The 14,215-nt window shown below is 39.4% G+C and overlaps 1 protein-coding gene across 1 annotated transcript; it reads left to right on the forward strand.

Moving 5' to 3' along the window:
• Positions 1-637: 637 nt before the first annotated feature.
• On the forward strand, positions 638-10,300 carry bri3 (brain protein I3). Its single transcript, XM_010874229.3, has 3 exons — positions 638-1,224; positions 4,927-5,044; positions 8,519-10,300. Exons 1-3 carry the CDS (start codon positions 1,059-1,061, stop codon positions 8,649-8,651), a joined length of 417 nt encoding a protein of 138 aa, XP_010872531.1. The 5' UTR covers positions 638-1,058; the 3' UTR covers positions 8,652-10,300.
• The last annotated feature ends 3,915 nt before the right edge of the window (positions 10,301-14,215 follow it).

Raw genomic sequence — 14,215 nt, forward strand, 5'->3', positions numbered from 1 at the left:
TAGTACAAGTTAAATAATTAAAGGTAGTGTAGGTTTTAGTTGACTCGAGAATAATCTATTATAATTCTGATATAATGTTTTCCAAAGGTCTATTCGTTTCAATTCATCAAGGGACAAAATGTTATTCTTCTACAGTGGCTTGTTTTGTTTGAGACATAAGGCAATATAGGAATTCCAATTTATAAAGGATTTTTCCTACACAATACAATGTGCCAATGGGCTGGTCTTGTTGACTATAATCATAGCCTAGCCTATCATGTGCATATGGTTTATGAAAATAAATAGCTTTCTTTTACTTGCATATAGGGTACGTGTCATCATTCTGCATACAATTATTGTGTGACCTTGACCTGGTCGTTGTATTAAAAGTGGCCTAGCAATAGCCCATGATATATTATTCATATGATTATGAATGCTTTAACATTGATATATGCTTAGTAGTATTATTTTGCATGCAATTTATACCATTTAACATGGCTAATATTAATAAATATCATAACCATTATGATATTAACTGTAGGCTTACTGTTGGTCACACAGCAGGTTTAGTTTAAATCAAGTGGAAGTTTTCTTTATTTTGATGGACTGCTGCTTTAAGAAGCGGTTTCTCCACACGTAGGCGTTCCAGAGTGCATCACATGATTCGAGTCTTGTGACAATCCAGACAGAAGGGGAAACAGATTTGTGAGTTTATAACAGTTTTTTTTACTCACTGCAGTAACTGGAGATATTCGCCTTATGAGGAATTGCTGAAATATGGAGATATGATGGCAATAATTTAGACATTTTCCGGATTTTGATTAACATTCCTCCCTTTCGACTGTACAGTCCGCGAGTGGCTTGATTGTGCAGACGGGGACAAAGTTGTCGCATGGAGAGGCGATAACTTTCATTTCTGCTGGTCGTGTTGTCTTTGTTTTTGTTATCCGTCCGTCCCTGTGAAAGTCGGATGATTCAAAAGGCAACGCCGACTAAGTAGCGAAATCCAATTTGTGTGTACAATTTGTGAGAAGAGGGCCGGCAAAGAAAGAGGAAGATAACTTAAGAAAGCAACAGCTATGGACAACAAACCCTTGCTCCAAGACCGTCCTCCCGCTTATGCTAATGTTGTCCCAGCGTCGTATGATTATGGACCGCAGCACAATTATGGAGCTATCCCACCGCCAGCCCCCGCAGCCCCGGGCTTTCAACAGCTGCCGCCGTATCAATACCCCACTAGCCCAGGCAAGTAGATCACTTTGGGGTTGTTACTTGGGTCAGTGCCGAATAAGAGTTTACAAATGTGAGGAGGAAAAAATATTTTGTAGATTTGTGGTATGTTGTGTATATTCCGCGTTTTATTCTGTTAAGATTTTGATTTTTTTTTTTATTCAGCAGTTTAAAATACGTTAATTGGCAAATAGTAACATAGTAACAGATAAAATATTAAGGATATGAACACAATACAGTACAAATACACATTTTCATTAATTGTCTTCATTAAAGGCAAGGGCGTTAGGGCAACTTACAAGGTGACATTGTTCCATACACTCAATCACAAAAACATTAAAATAATTACACACACATAATATAAAGGCATCTTCACCCATTCAGAAGTTCTGAATTTAACTGTAGTTTGATGAACCAGTCAGTCAGACCCTGTGAGGGGTGGGGTGTATGCTGCCAGTTTAACGTCCTCTTAGATGTGAATAGATTTTGGGCTGTCACAATTCAATGAAAACTGCGATTTTCTCAAATCCTCAATTAGAATTTGCTGCCTCGAGGTTTCTAATTTATCATGGCAGTGAAGGACTGTCCTGGGAAAAAAATGTCCAGTGTTTACGAGCATTTCTCGTAAAAAGCGCAAAACGTATTGGATTTTACAGCAGCAACATCATGGATGCTGAAACATTTGAAAAATAACCATCCATTCATAGAGACACCCGTCTCGGGCACAGCGATGGTTAAGTTTATGTCTATGTTACTCGTGTGTTGTCCAGCCTTGCCCAGTCAAAGCATTAACTAGTGGAGCTAGTTGGCAAGCAACTCGAGGTTACTGTTGACATTAGCCATGTGTGTTCGGCAACATTAATAATGCTCTCATGGAGATCTCATGGAGCTGGCTAGCTATACTGCTAATATTTATATTAATTACATTGGTCAATAATAATAATACGTTTCCACTCCTTGTGGTGTTTTCCCTCTCCGCAATAAGTGTGCCAATAAGTCCTTTTTGCTTTTCCCGAGCGATGGGTGCCACAGGGAGGGGAGGTGTGGACAGTCCCATGTCAGGAGTTGTGCCAGCTGTAGGCTCCGTACCGACTTTGGGCCCCCTTGATGAATAATGTGAATCACTGTTGAGACGTTGTCTGATCGTATCAGCACATTTGTGTCTGAGAACCAGCGGAATGTGTTTCAGGGCTTGGTGCACTGTCTGAAGTTCCAGCATGTCGATGTGTTATTTATCCCAGTGGGGACGCCAATCTCCATTTCCAGTCCACATCATTAGAAAGTCATCAGTTGTCACCACCTCCTGCTTTGACTGAATCCCAAAAAGGACACCCGCATTGAGGTTGGTTTCCTTCCTCCACTGCTGGAGGGGAGAATAGCATGCTCTCGTAACATGGACTTTGGTGTTCCTGTCTTGCTTGTGATCTAAGTGCAGAATGTTTACCCATCCTTGTATTGGACTGGACAACAGCAGGCCCAACGGATTACCCCAGAGTCTGTTACCGGCATGCCCATCAGTTTCTGGAATGTGAGAAGATTCACTAATGCGTTCAACCAAAACTGCTGCAAAGGAGAGTATTGCTTGTCGCGCGCTCTGGGGTTATGTAGACCCTCTCGGTGCTGGAGTCCAGGGTCATGCCAATGAAGGTGACTTTTTGGCTTGGTGTGAAGTTTGTTCTTTTTGTTGATTAGAGAAGCCCAGCACTTCTAAGTGATGTCCCTGTGCGCAAATAAGCCAGTCGGCGAGGTAAGGAGGCTGAGGGCTGCCCCTACTGTACACATGTGAAAACCAGAAGAGCCAGGGTGAGGCCAAAGGGTAGTACTGTAAATTAGTGAAAGCATTTTTTAGATCCAGGGACATGAACCAGTCCCCTGGGGTTAAGGTCTGGAAAAGGTTGACCCTCTGTCACATGAGAAAGGAGAGAACTTTAATACTGTAAAACATGAATTGAATTTATGAATTTATAGAGACCAACTTGAAAACCTTTCAGACTCAGAAATGGACGGACCCCTCAGTCTTTCTTTGGAACCAGGAAATTGGTTGAATAACAGCTGTTTGCTGTCACAACTTTTCTACTTTCATGATTGTAGGAGAGAAGCAAAGCTTGTTTGGAGGTGGTGGTGCTGTCTGGGTTTGCCAAGCAGCTGTGTAAGGATGGAGGAATAGCCTAGGAGATGATAGGGCTGAAACTCAGCACGGGCCAATGATGCCTGGTGTCTACAGTGGGTTCCACAGTGACGTAGCCTGATTCCGCGGTTTCCTTTATTCAATGGCTTTCTCAGCTGTGAGGTCAAAGAGCTGCCCGGGAACAACTGTGAGATTTCTCAGGGACCTCCTAGAATCATCAGTTATGGAGTATGTTCAACTGCAACTGGGTATCATGCTTTGAGGAACTTCTATAAAGCTAAATTAATCAGCTAGCACCCCCTGCTTTGAGTTATGCACCTGGCCATACAGCCTACAATGATCAGACAGCTTCTCCACAACCTCCTTACCTACTAATGTAAAGAAAAAGATATAAAGCCGTCTGCTACCTTGGTCCTGTAAGATACAATTTCCCCGTATTGCTCCGACTGATGTTTCTTGTCTTGGTTTTAGTTTTGAGAAATGTTCTGTAGTCCAGCAAAAACTTTTAAGCCAAAGTTTTTGTGAATTGTTTCTGTTTTCTTCTATTGTTTTATTTGGAAAAGAGACCAATAAATGGTTGAATGGTTACTCATCCCACAAACTGACTATGTAATATCAGATCGATATGAAATTAAAAAGCTGTTTGCTGTTGCGACTTATTAAAGTTTGACCATAAGATGAGAAGTACAGTAAGATATCAAAGCAGTCACAAACTGCAGTAGAGTGCAATAAAAAGTAGAGTACAGTAAAACAGTATACCAAATTCAAGTGTTACCAATTTACAGCGTGTAGTGAAAGTTTTCAAACCCTTGACCAATTCTCAGAATTTTAAATGGGACATGGATTTAAAAAAATAAAATACTGATAACTCAAACCAATTATTGTATGTTCACATTGGTTTTATACTGAAGTATTTATAAGAAGAATAAGACTGCAATACATTCCTTGCTTAAGCAGTAAACTGCAGTTTTGTGAAAATTGCCAGTTTACACAGTTTGTATTTTTCTTTTTATTTAACCAGGTAAGCCAATTTAGAACCAATTGTCATTTGCAATCACAACCTCGCCCAATGCAAGATACAGGAGAAGGTGTGTTCGCGCCACATTAGTCAATGAACAAAATAGCACCTGTATAAAAGGCTACTGCATTGTTCTAGGAAGAGGGGGGAAAAAGAGCCCAATCTATCACTATGTAGAGTAGGCCCTTGTGTTTTTAAGATAAATGGTTAGCTCCAGAAATAGATAAGCTAGCCATGTCACCACAGCCTCACTAGCATTATAACCAGATACCTATTCATTGTAAACGTGCTTTGGCCATACATTGACACATCCAAACGGTCAAATCGCTAAAACATCACTTTTATTTTATGTTGTTTGAGCGTACAGATGTTTTTTTAAAAGCATACACTCTGTGGTGTGTAGAGGCTATTACTGAATGTACTAACCTAGAATGTATCCACTCTTATTGATAAACCATACTGTCATACACCAAACGTGGTTAGATGTTTGTGGACGGTGAGTGTTCGCCTACAAGATCAGAGAGACACACACAGTATATACCTAACCTTCTCTGCCCTTGTCCTACCTCAGGGTTCCAACAAGGCCCGAGTGCTCAGATGGGCCCAGCCATTGGCCAGCAGCCCTACCCAGGCACATATACGATCATCCAGCCCTCTGTGGTGGTGGTGGGAGGCTGCCCAGCCTGCAGGTGAGACACCAGCCTCAAAAGGCACACACACCGGGGACACTGGACATTCAGTGGAACCAACGTGTTGTTTCTCAACGGGAAGCATTGAATTTGTTAGGGCAGGGGTAATGAAAAATCAAATGTATTATTAGATGACTAAATCCGATTTATCTGGGCAGAGTGGGCGAACACCCTAGATTCTGGTTCATTTTATTCTTGCATCACCTTTTAGCAACGTAACGTTTGTTTTCTCAATTGGTTACCATGACATGATTCACTCTGCATGATGTCATCAGATTATCTTCTATGTTTTTGGCCAAAAGAACTACATGAACCAGATTTTTTTTTCACTGCTGGTAGAGGTCATGAATTAGTTTGAAAAATGAATTATCCCAGTCAGCTGTTGGGAACATAGATGTGAACTCTCTGACAGTAATATAAAAACACAAGTGTGGGTGTAACTTACTTTGAACCACCGGAACATGAACGTTGTAACCTTGATGAACCAGACTTCGATGGGGAATCAGATACGGGAGAAAGTCTAGGGGCCAGCCAAATCAAGAAGCTAATCTGCAAGGAACCTGTTTTCACTGTCAATCAGTGGTGTTCTTGCAGTGAACAAATGGTTCACCTGGGTTTATATAGCAGTACCCTTTCAGCTGATTCAATCTACAAGATATTCTTTCTAGGTTTTGGGAGGATACCCTTGGATGTACTTTTTGACTCCCTGTATAAATAAAGGTTAATTAATGTGTGGGTGTGTGTTTAGTAAACCTGCAAACTTGCTACATCTTGCCCGCTACCTACAGGGGAAAGAGCATGATGCTACTCTATTTGTGTCAAAAAATATAAAACTTGTGGGAAGACAGGCGTGCCCATGCAGTATGCATTGTAGGGTAGGCATTTGTAAAGTGTGCACATAACATTCACTTTGTCTATGTTAACATCCTTTCAGTGTTTGCTGTGAGGAAGACAGATGTGAATATAGGATAGAAAATGGAGAGTGACTGATTACCAAAGGTCTTAGGTTAGGCAGAATCAGTGTTTATATGCTGTATAAAGACATCTTTGGTTCACTAGAGTAGGTCAAACAGAAAGCACAATCCCAGTCTAATTGAAATAGATGGAGTACAGTAATGGCATGTTTCCACTTGATACTTAACCTGGAGTTTGGTAAAAAGATGCAAATTTCCTATTTGGATAACTAACGAAGAGAAAGTCCTGTGATAGTCAGATTTCTAAGAATATATATATATATATTTTTAATTGAGACAGCTATTTTAGTTTTAGTCCATAATATTTGTAATGTCACTTGAATTGTGCAAATGCACTCTCTGACCCTCATCAGATACGCAATGTGAATCCATACTGCAAGGCGACCGCACGCAAAATCAGTTTTGTCAAAATAGGACCGGCCCACTCTGTGAAATTCCGATGGAAAACAACATTATAAAAAAAGTTATAATACTTAATATATTGTAGTCTTCACCAAATTACCTGATTTACAGTGGTGTTCATTAGTTTTAAGAGCACCCTCTAGGCTAGCACAACAGTAGAGCTGGAAGTTTAGATTTCTTACATAAAGCAGTTCTATGGTTCTGCCTTCCTTCCATAGACCAACACAGTAATTGTGATGGTTTGGGGAGGATTTTCAGGTAGGAACTGATATCTTGTCCATCCAATCACAGAAGCACAAACCTAGGGAGTATGTCTGCTCTAACCTGCTGAACCTGCTCTCTTTTTCCACATTTTGTTACTTTACAGCCTTATTTCTAAATTGATTTGTTACTCCCTGGTCATCAAGCCATGCCCTGTAAGGACCAAGTACAAAACCTTTTTTTGTAATTGTTTTAATAAAAACATTCCCACCACTATGCTTCATCATTGGGATGGTTTTAGCCAGGTAATAAGCAGTGCCAAGTTTCCTCCAGACATGGCACCTGGCATTCAGGCCAAATAGTTTAATCTTGGTTTTGTCAGACCTGAGAATCTTATTTCTCATTGTCCACGAGTCATTTAGGTGCCTTTTGGCAAACTCCAAGCAGGGTGTTATTTTATTTGCACTATTCCGGTTAATAGTTAGTTTTAAAGAATACATGTACTATTATTAGACGTTGCAAAAACAAAACCTGTTTTCTTTCTTTATCTTGCATTTAACTTTAAGCTTAAAGAGTTTTTTATTCATTTTATTGAGATATAATATATCTATATCCACACACACAGTGGATATAAAGTCTACACACCCCTGTTAAAATGCCTGGTTTTTGTGATGTAAAATAATGAGACAAAGATAAATCATGTCAGAACTTTTTCCACTTTTAATGTGAACAATTCAATTGAAAAGCAAACTGAAATCTTCGAGGGGAAAAATAAAAACCTTATAATAACCTGGTTGCATAGACTTTTTATATTGTGTGTGTGTATAGATAGATATGGATGGATGGATAATATAACGATATAGATATACAAATAAATATATCATTAATATCATATCAACGTAAACTGTTGAATATATCGTGATGTAGGTTTTGAGCTTATCGCCCGGCCCACTGTCAGGGTGGCCTGGAGTTCTTGGTCACATCCCTGACCAAGACACTTGTCCCCTGGCCAGCTCCAGGAAGTTGTCGGTTCCAAATCTCTTCCATTTTAAGAGCGGAGGCCACTGTGTTGGGGACCTTTAATGCTGAATGCACTTTTTTGGTTCCCTTCCCCAGATCTGTCTTACCTTTTGTTTCTAAAAACCTGTTTCTTCTTTTGTCATAGGGTACTGTGTAGATTGATCAGGAAAAATATCTCTTTAATCCATTTTAGAATAAGGCTGTAATGTAACAAATGAATATTTTGTTACATTAATATGAATATTTTCAGAATGTGCAGTATGGAATTTATACCCACAAAATTATCCAGTTGTTTTTGCTGTTTTGCCATCACTTAAAACACTAGTTCAAACTCCGTAATAATTTCACACAAGACATAATTCAATACTACTGATCTCAGTCCACCATGATGTGGACTAGTGTATGCATCCTGCCCTGATCAACATCTAGTTTGGTTCTACATAATGTAGATTTTCTGCCAGACAGCAAGCATGTGGTGTCATAAGACCAGGCATTTCCTGGTAGTTGTTAACCTCTGCAGCTAGGTCACTAGCAGAAGCCACTCTGACTCATTTGAAACTTTGAGTGAACTCTCATGTGATGGCCTAGGTCACACTGAGACCACATTTTCTTAGCAGCAGGCATAAATATTATATTTGCCAGAATCAAGAAAGTGTGTTGGATGTTATTAAAGCTATATGCATATAGGTGACGGAGGGAGTTACCGGCAAGATGTGTAAAATCATAAAGATATACAGAGAATATGACCGGCTTAAGAACATTGAAGGTTTGGACGGCAGATCCTGAGATGTGAGTTACTCTCTGTGCTCCCTGCAGTAACCATGACGGCAAGAAAAACCATTTAGCTTCTTTAATGTGTACCTTAATCTCTTCTCAGAGTGGGCGTGCTGGAGGATGATTTCACCTGTCTGGGGATTTTGTGTGCCGTCTTCTTCTTCCCCCTGGGGATCCTTTTCTGCCTGGCGCTGCGCCAGAGGAGGTGTCCCAACTGTGGGGCCACATTTGGGTAGAACGACCAGACCGTAGCTCCTTCTTTTCACAGCCCAACTTCTTTTTACTCTGTCATTGTTAAGAATTACCGAACACTGATGCAATGTATTTTCTTACGATTAAGGAATTGCCACAATGAACATATAGCCAGCCATGAGTCATGATAGGTTGATAGAGGTGCATGTGAAAACCTGTCAGTTTTTTTCCATATTCACATGCTAGTCGATCCTATGATAGATTCTTTTGGAGTGTTATGTAGTGAAGAATCCAGATCTTTGTTTATCTATTGCTGGTGCCTTTATTACTCTACAGAGCAGAAAGCTGACCAGGATGTGTAATATCTACATAGGAGTACTGCTCTATGATCAGGTCCTTCCTGTCCATATAAACATAATTCATAATGATCTAAAAGCCAAACTTTCCTACTCTGCGGGGCTTTGTGAATATGAACGTAGAAAGGAATTGTGATCATGATGTGGATCAATAACAAATCATTTACTTATGATAATTCCTCTGTGTTTTGTTGTGTTTCGATTGAAAAGAGCAGAAATAGATTTTGTGCTTGATGCCAAATTCCAATTGCACCAACAACTGGTTAAAGTTCAATTCTGCCATAGCTGAATTAAGTTTTGTCTGATGTACTCACATTTTAAGATTGGATAGGTATATTTTTTAAAGAAAATGTTTCTTGTATTAGGAAATGTATCAGATATGAATGTAAGAAATGACCCTTCAAGCGAAAATCACTGTAAGCAACCATTTTGTTTTGAAGGCATTAATGAAGGAGGCTGTCCCATTCAGTGTGGGATTGTGTGGCACAAAATAGCTTTCCTTGGCTTTACTCTGGTATGGAGAGCGTTATAAAAATGATGCTGTAACAAAATGAACATTTGTTGGAAACCATCCTCACTGTGTCGTGGAGCTGTTGTCTCTTATTCTGGGGCCATGTGGCATTGACAACTGATTTTATTTGGTCTGCTTCTGGTGGATTTATTTCATTTTGGGCCTCTCTGAAGACCTCAGGTATACCAGTGTCATGTTTATTAAGCCACACAAAAGAAACTATTTTGTAATTGAAAATTGGAAGATGAGAATATTGGGCCTATTTATTTCAGTCTATTTTCTTCTGTATGTTGCCTAATGAACACAACCCAGTTCTCAGTACCAATGTCCTCACTATATTAGTACAGTGCTCTCCAACCCTGTTCCAGGAGAGTTACCGTTACTGAAGGTTTTTGTTCCAACAGGAAGCTTGTAGTAGAGTAGCTCTCCAGGAACAGGTTGTAGAGCCCAGATTTAGAACAACACAGGCTACACAAGCTCTGCTGGAGTACACCCAGGTAAGTCATGTATTTGACCTTTGACCTGCAACCAAAGGGACTTTTAGCCTGGGGGGGGGGGGGGGGGTTAAAGCATTTTATTTTATTTTTTGCATGAAATGACTAGGTTAGTGTGTTATCTCTGGATAATGTGTAGCTATCTAAGACATCATAGCCCCTGGGAGTCTCCCTACAATGGACAATCAAACAAAAAATGTATCTTTAGGAATCATTATGTCTCTGCCCTGTCAGTATGGTGGGCATGAATACTTTCATTGTTACTATCTATTACTGTATATCCAATTTGCCTGTCTCATGTAATAATATTATATTATTTGGTTTGAAACCCACTATGCCTGCTGTCATGATTGAGGTTCTTACTTTTTTATAAAAGAGATGTTGTAAATAAAGAAACGGGTGTGACTTAGCAATCCATGTCTTGATTGATTTATTTGCCCATGTACATGAAGCGTCGAAGTGAAAAATTGGAGTACCTATCTAGGTTCACGTTTATTTTTCCATAATATCTCAGTCATGTCAAATATTGCAATCCTCCAGAAATAAGAAAAGAGGAACTGCGTAATTGCTTAAGAGGAGTAAACCTACAGGTCACATTGCTTCTCATTCAACTGATTACTTTGTGGCTTATTGAGCCTGTCGTAAATGTTGCAATTAAAGGTAATAGGTCTCTATGGCGCTGAGCATCAATGGCAAAAGATACACTCACCTAAAGGATTATTAGGAACACCTGTTCAATTTCTCATTAATGCAATTATTTAATCAACCAATCACATGGCAGTTGCTTCAATGCATTTAGGGGTGTGGTCCTGGTCAAGACAATCCTGAACTCCAAACTGAATGTCAGAATGGGAAAGAAAGGTGATTTAAGCAATTTTGAGTGTGGCATGGCTGTTGGTGCCAGACGGGCCAGTCTGAGTATTTTACAATCTGCTCAGTTACTGGGATTTCTAGGGTTTACAAAGAATGGTGTGAAAAGGGAAAAACATCCAGTATGCGGCAGTCCTGTGGGCGAAAATGCCTTGTTGATGCTAGGGGTCAGAGGAGAATGGGCCGACTGATTCAAGCTGATACAAGAGCAACTTTGACTGAAATAACCACTTGTTACAACCGAGGTATACGGCAAAGCATTTGTGAAGCCACAACACGCACAACCTTGAGGCGGATGGGCTACAACAGCAGAAGACCCCACCGGGTACCACTCATCTCCACTACAAATAGGAAAAAGAGGCTACAATTTGCATGAGCTCACCAAAATTGGACAGTTGAAGACTGGAAGAATGTTGCCTGGTCTGATGAGTCTCGATATCTGTTGAGACATTCCGATGGTAGAGTCAGAATTTGGCGTAAACAGAATGAGAACATGGATCCATCATGCCCTGTTACCACTGTGCAGGCTGGTGGTGGTGGTGTAATGGTGTGGGGGATGTTTTCTTGGCACACTTTAGGCCCCTTAGTGCCAATTGGGCATCGTTTAAATGCCACGGCCTACCTGAGCATTGTTTCTGACCATGTCCATCCCTTTATGACCACCATGTACCCATTCTCTGATGGTTACTTCCAGCAGGATAATGCACCATGTCACAAAGCTGGAATCATTTCAAATTGGTTTCTTGAACATGACAATGAGTTCACTGTACTGAAATGGCCCCCACAGTCACCAGATCTCAACCCAATACAGCATCTTTGGGATGTGGTGGAACGGGAGCTTTGTGCTTTCATTGAATGCATTGGTTTAAGGATTCACAGTTATGTATGTGTCCTTTTCCAGGCATGGTCATCAATTTCTCCATTACGGTTTAAATTTCATATTTATAGGCAGAGATCAAGCTAATGAGCAACAGTTAATACATTTTAAGTGTTTTCTAAATTTCTTCAAATTTACATAAATGCTTTTAAGGTAAATAAAGTGCAACTAAACCACCAATGACTATGATTTCATAATCCATACCATGTGACCAAGGTATCGGTAGATATGGTCCTTGAAATTGAACAGTAGGGAGCCGTCAGGGCCTTCTATGCCTTCAGATAGATCCTTGGACCCTCCTTGGACTTTACCACATTTTATTGTGTTACAACAAAGTTGATCAACACCAAAAAAGTGAATATTGAAGTCAAAAATAAAATCTGTTCAAAATTAATTACGAACACAAAGCAGAAAATAATTGATTGTATAAGTATCCCACCTGTTAGTCGATACTTCTTAGAGGTAGCAGTAACAGCCAAACTTTTACTCTGAAAATATGCCCACCATTCTTTGCATATTCTTTTTTTGCTCAAGCTTTGTCTTATTGGATGAGACCTTTGATGAATAGCAATTTCCAACTGATTCCAAATATTCTCATTTGCTCTGCATTTTGTCTGACCTACTCCACTCTAAATGGTTGCTTTGGCTTTGTATGTTTTGTGTCATTGTACTGCTGGAAGGTTAATATTCTCCCAATCCCAGGTCTATTGCGGACTTCAAAAGGTTTTCTTCTAGATGCTGCCATCACCATTCTTCATCGTGCTTCAGGGGTGGTGTTCCCAGGATGATTAGTGTTAGGCTTGCCCCGAACGCTTGCAGATCTTCTTCAACAAAGTCTAATAGTCTCCCCCATGCCCTAGCTGAGATCTCATGTGAGTTTTCTAATAGTGACTCTCCCAAAAAGGCCACTTTTGTAAAGAAACCAGGCTATTGGAAGACTATATCTCCTTTAGAGTTGTCATATAGGTGTCTTCACTGCACCAAGAGGCCTATATGACAAATTAAAAATGTAGAGTAATTACAGTGCCACAGACGCATAACAATTTGCCAAACATATGACCATGAAATACATAGACCATATACATCCAGCATGTGACTGTCAAAAGATCTAAGAGTCTTTTATGTAAACAATCATCCAAGTACAATATCACAATGAACTGAAAGATAAGTATGTTGTTGTTGATTTACTTACAGACAATGTTTCTACTAATCAATTCCAAGAATGATGGATTTTGATCATATCTGTAGCTCCACAGTGTGGAACAACTTTCCCAATGTTAGCAAAAATTATTCTACAGTACATAGAAACTCTACTGTACAAGCAAATATACCTTAACTGTGAGCAGTGCCATCTAGTGGCCAGAATGGAACTGCCCTTAAACAGTTAACTTAAACCAAATAAAGGAGATAGAACACATCAGAACACACACCCTTATCATTCACACACCGCAAGAAAATAATGACTGGAGATTCTGTAAGTGTTTGTAATTCAAAAAGCTGCTCATTGTCAGTAAAAAATATTGTCAGTGCAGTAAGTGAACAGGAAAGTACATTTTAAATTAGTGTATGCCCACTTGTTTCCAGCTAATGCATTATAGTGCCCACATATCGGAGGTATTTCAGAAAGCAGGGTTAACATACTCTGAGTTGAAACCACAACGCTGAGTTTACTGAGCTGTCAAACTCAGAGTTGACGGTTTCAGAACAGGTGGTACTAATAAGTTCAGTCAACTCTGAGTTAAGTTAACCCTGAGTAAAGCACGTGCACGAGGAGATAAAATGCCCTCATCAATGGAACGCAGATAATGTGATTCACCATGGGAACAGGAGAAAAAGGTCTCGGACCCCGTACTTCTCCCCAGTGGAGTTAGATATATTAATGAATGCACAGGCAGAATATGAGTATATATTCAAGAAAAAAGCAATACAGTATCAGCAGCAAATGAACGTGAGCTTGCGCGGCAGAAAATTGCTGCCCGAGACAATGCTTGAGTATTTACTGAATAAAATAAGGAAAGTCACATCTCGAGTGTTCCACTCATTAAACATTTTTATAATGTGTGATTGTAATATCAAGTTCAGAGTTAATTTATCAAATGCTCTGAATAACACAGGGTCATTCAGAACTGTGACATGGCACACATCTACGCAGTAAGAATTAAGAAATATACCTAATTAAACATCTTTCAGTGGCTACATTCAACATACAGCTCTTAAAAAAATTAAGAAATTATCAGTTTCTTTGGTTTTACTATTCATAGATGTGTTTGAGTAAAATTATCATTTTTGTTTATTCTTTAAACTACTGACAGCATTACATCCAAATTCCCCAAATAAATATTGTCATTTTGAGTATATATTTGTAGAAAACTACAACTGGTCAAAATAACCAAATAAATATGCATTGTTTTCAGATTTCAAATAATGCAAAGAAAACCAATTCATATTTATTTTTCAACAACAAAATACTAATGTTTTAACGTAGAAAGAGGTAAACAAT

This window comes from Esox lucius, chromosome 11 (assembly GCF_011004845.1).
Source record: "Esox lucius isolate fEsoLuc1 chromosome 11, fEsoLuc1.pri, whole genome shotgun sequence".
Taxonomy (NCBI): Eukaryota; Metazoa; Chordata; class Actinopteri; order Esociformes; family Esocidae; genus Esox; species Esox lucius.

What these genes read in the sequence shown, in the direction of transcription:
- bri3 (XM_010874229.3), top strand. Translation starts at nt 1,059, where the DNA reads ATGGACAACAAACCCTTGCTCCAAGACCGTCCTCCCGCTTATGCTAAT. An exon ending in TCAATACCCCACTAGCCCAG is followed by an intron (nt 1,225 to 4,926) that starts GCAAGTAGATCA and finishes GTCCTACCTCAG; the next exon opens with GGTTCCAACAAGGCCCGAGT. An exon ending in GGAGGCTGCCCAGCCTGCAG is followed by an intron (nt 5,045 to 8,518) that starts GTGAGACACCAG and finishes ATCTCTTCTCAG; the next exon opens with AGTGGGCGTGCTGGAGGATG.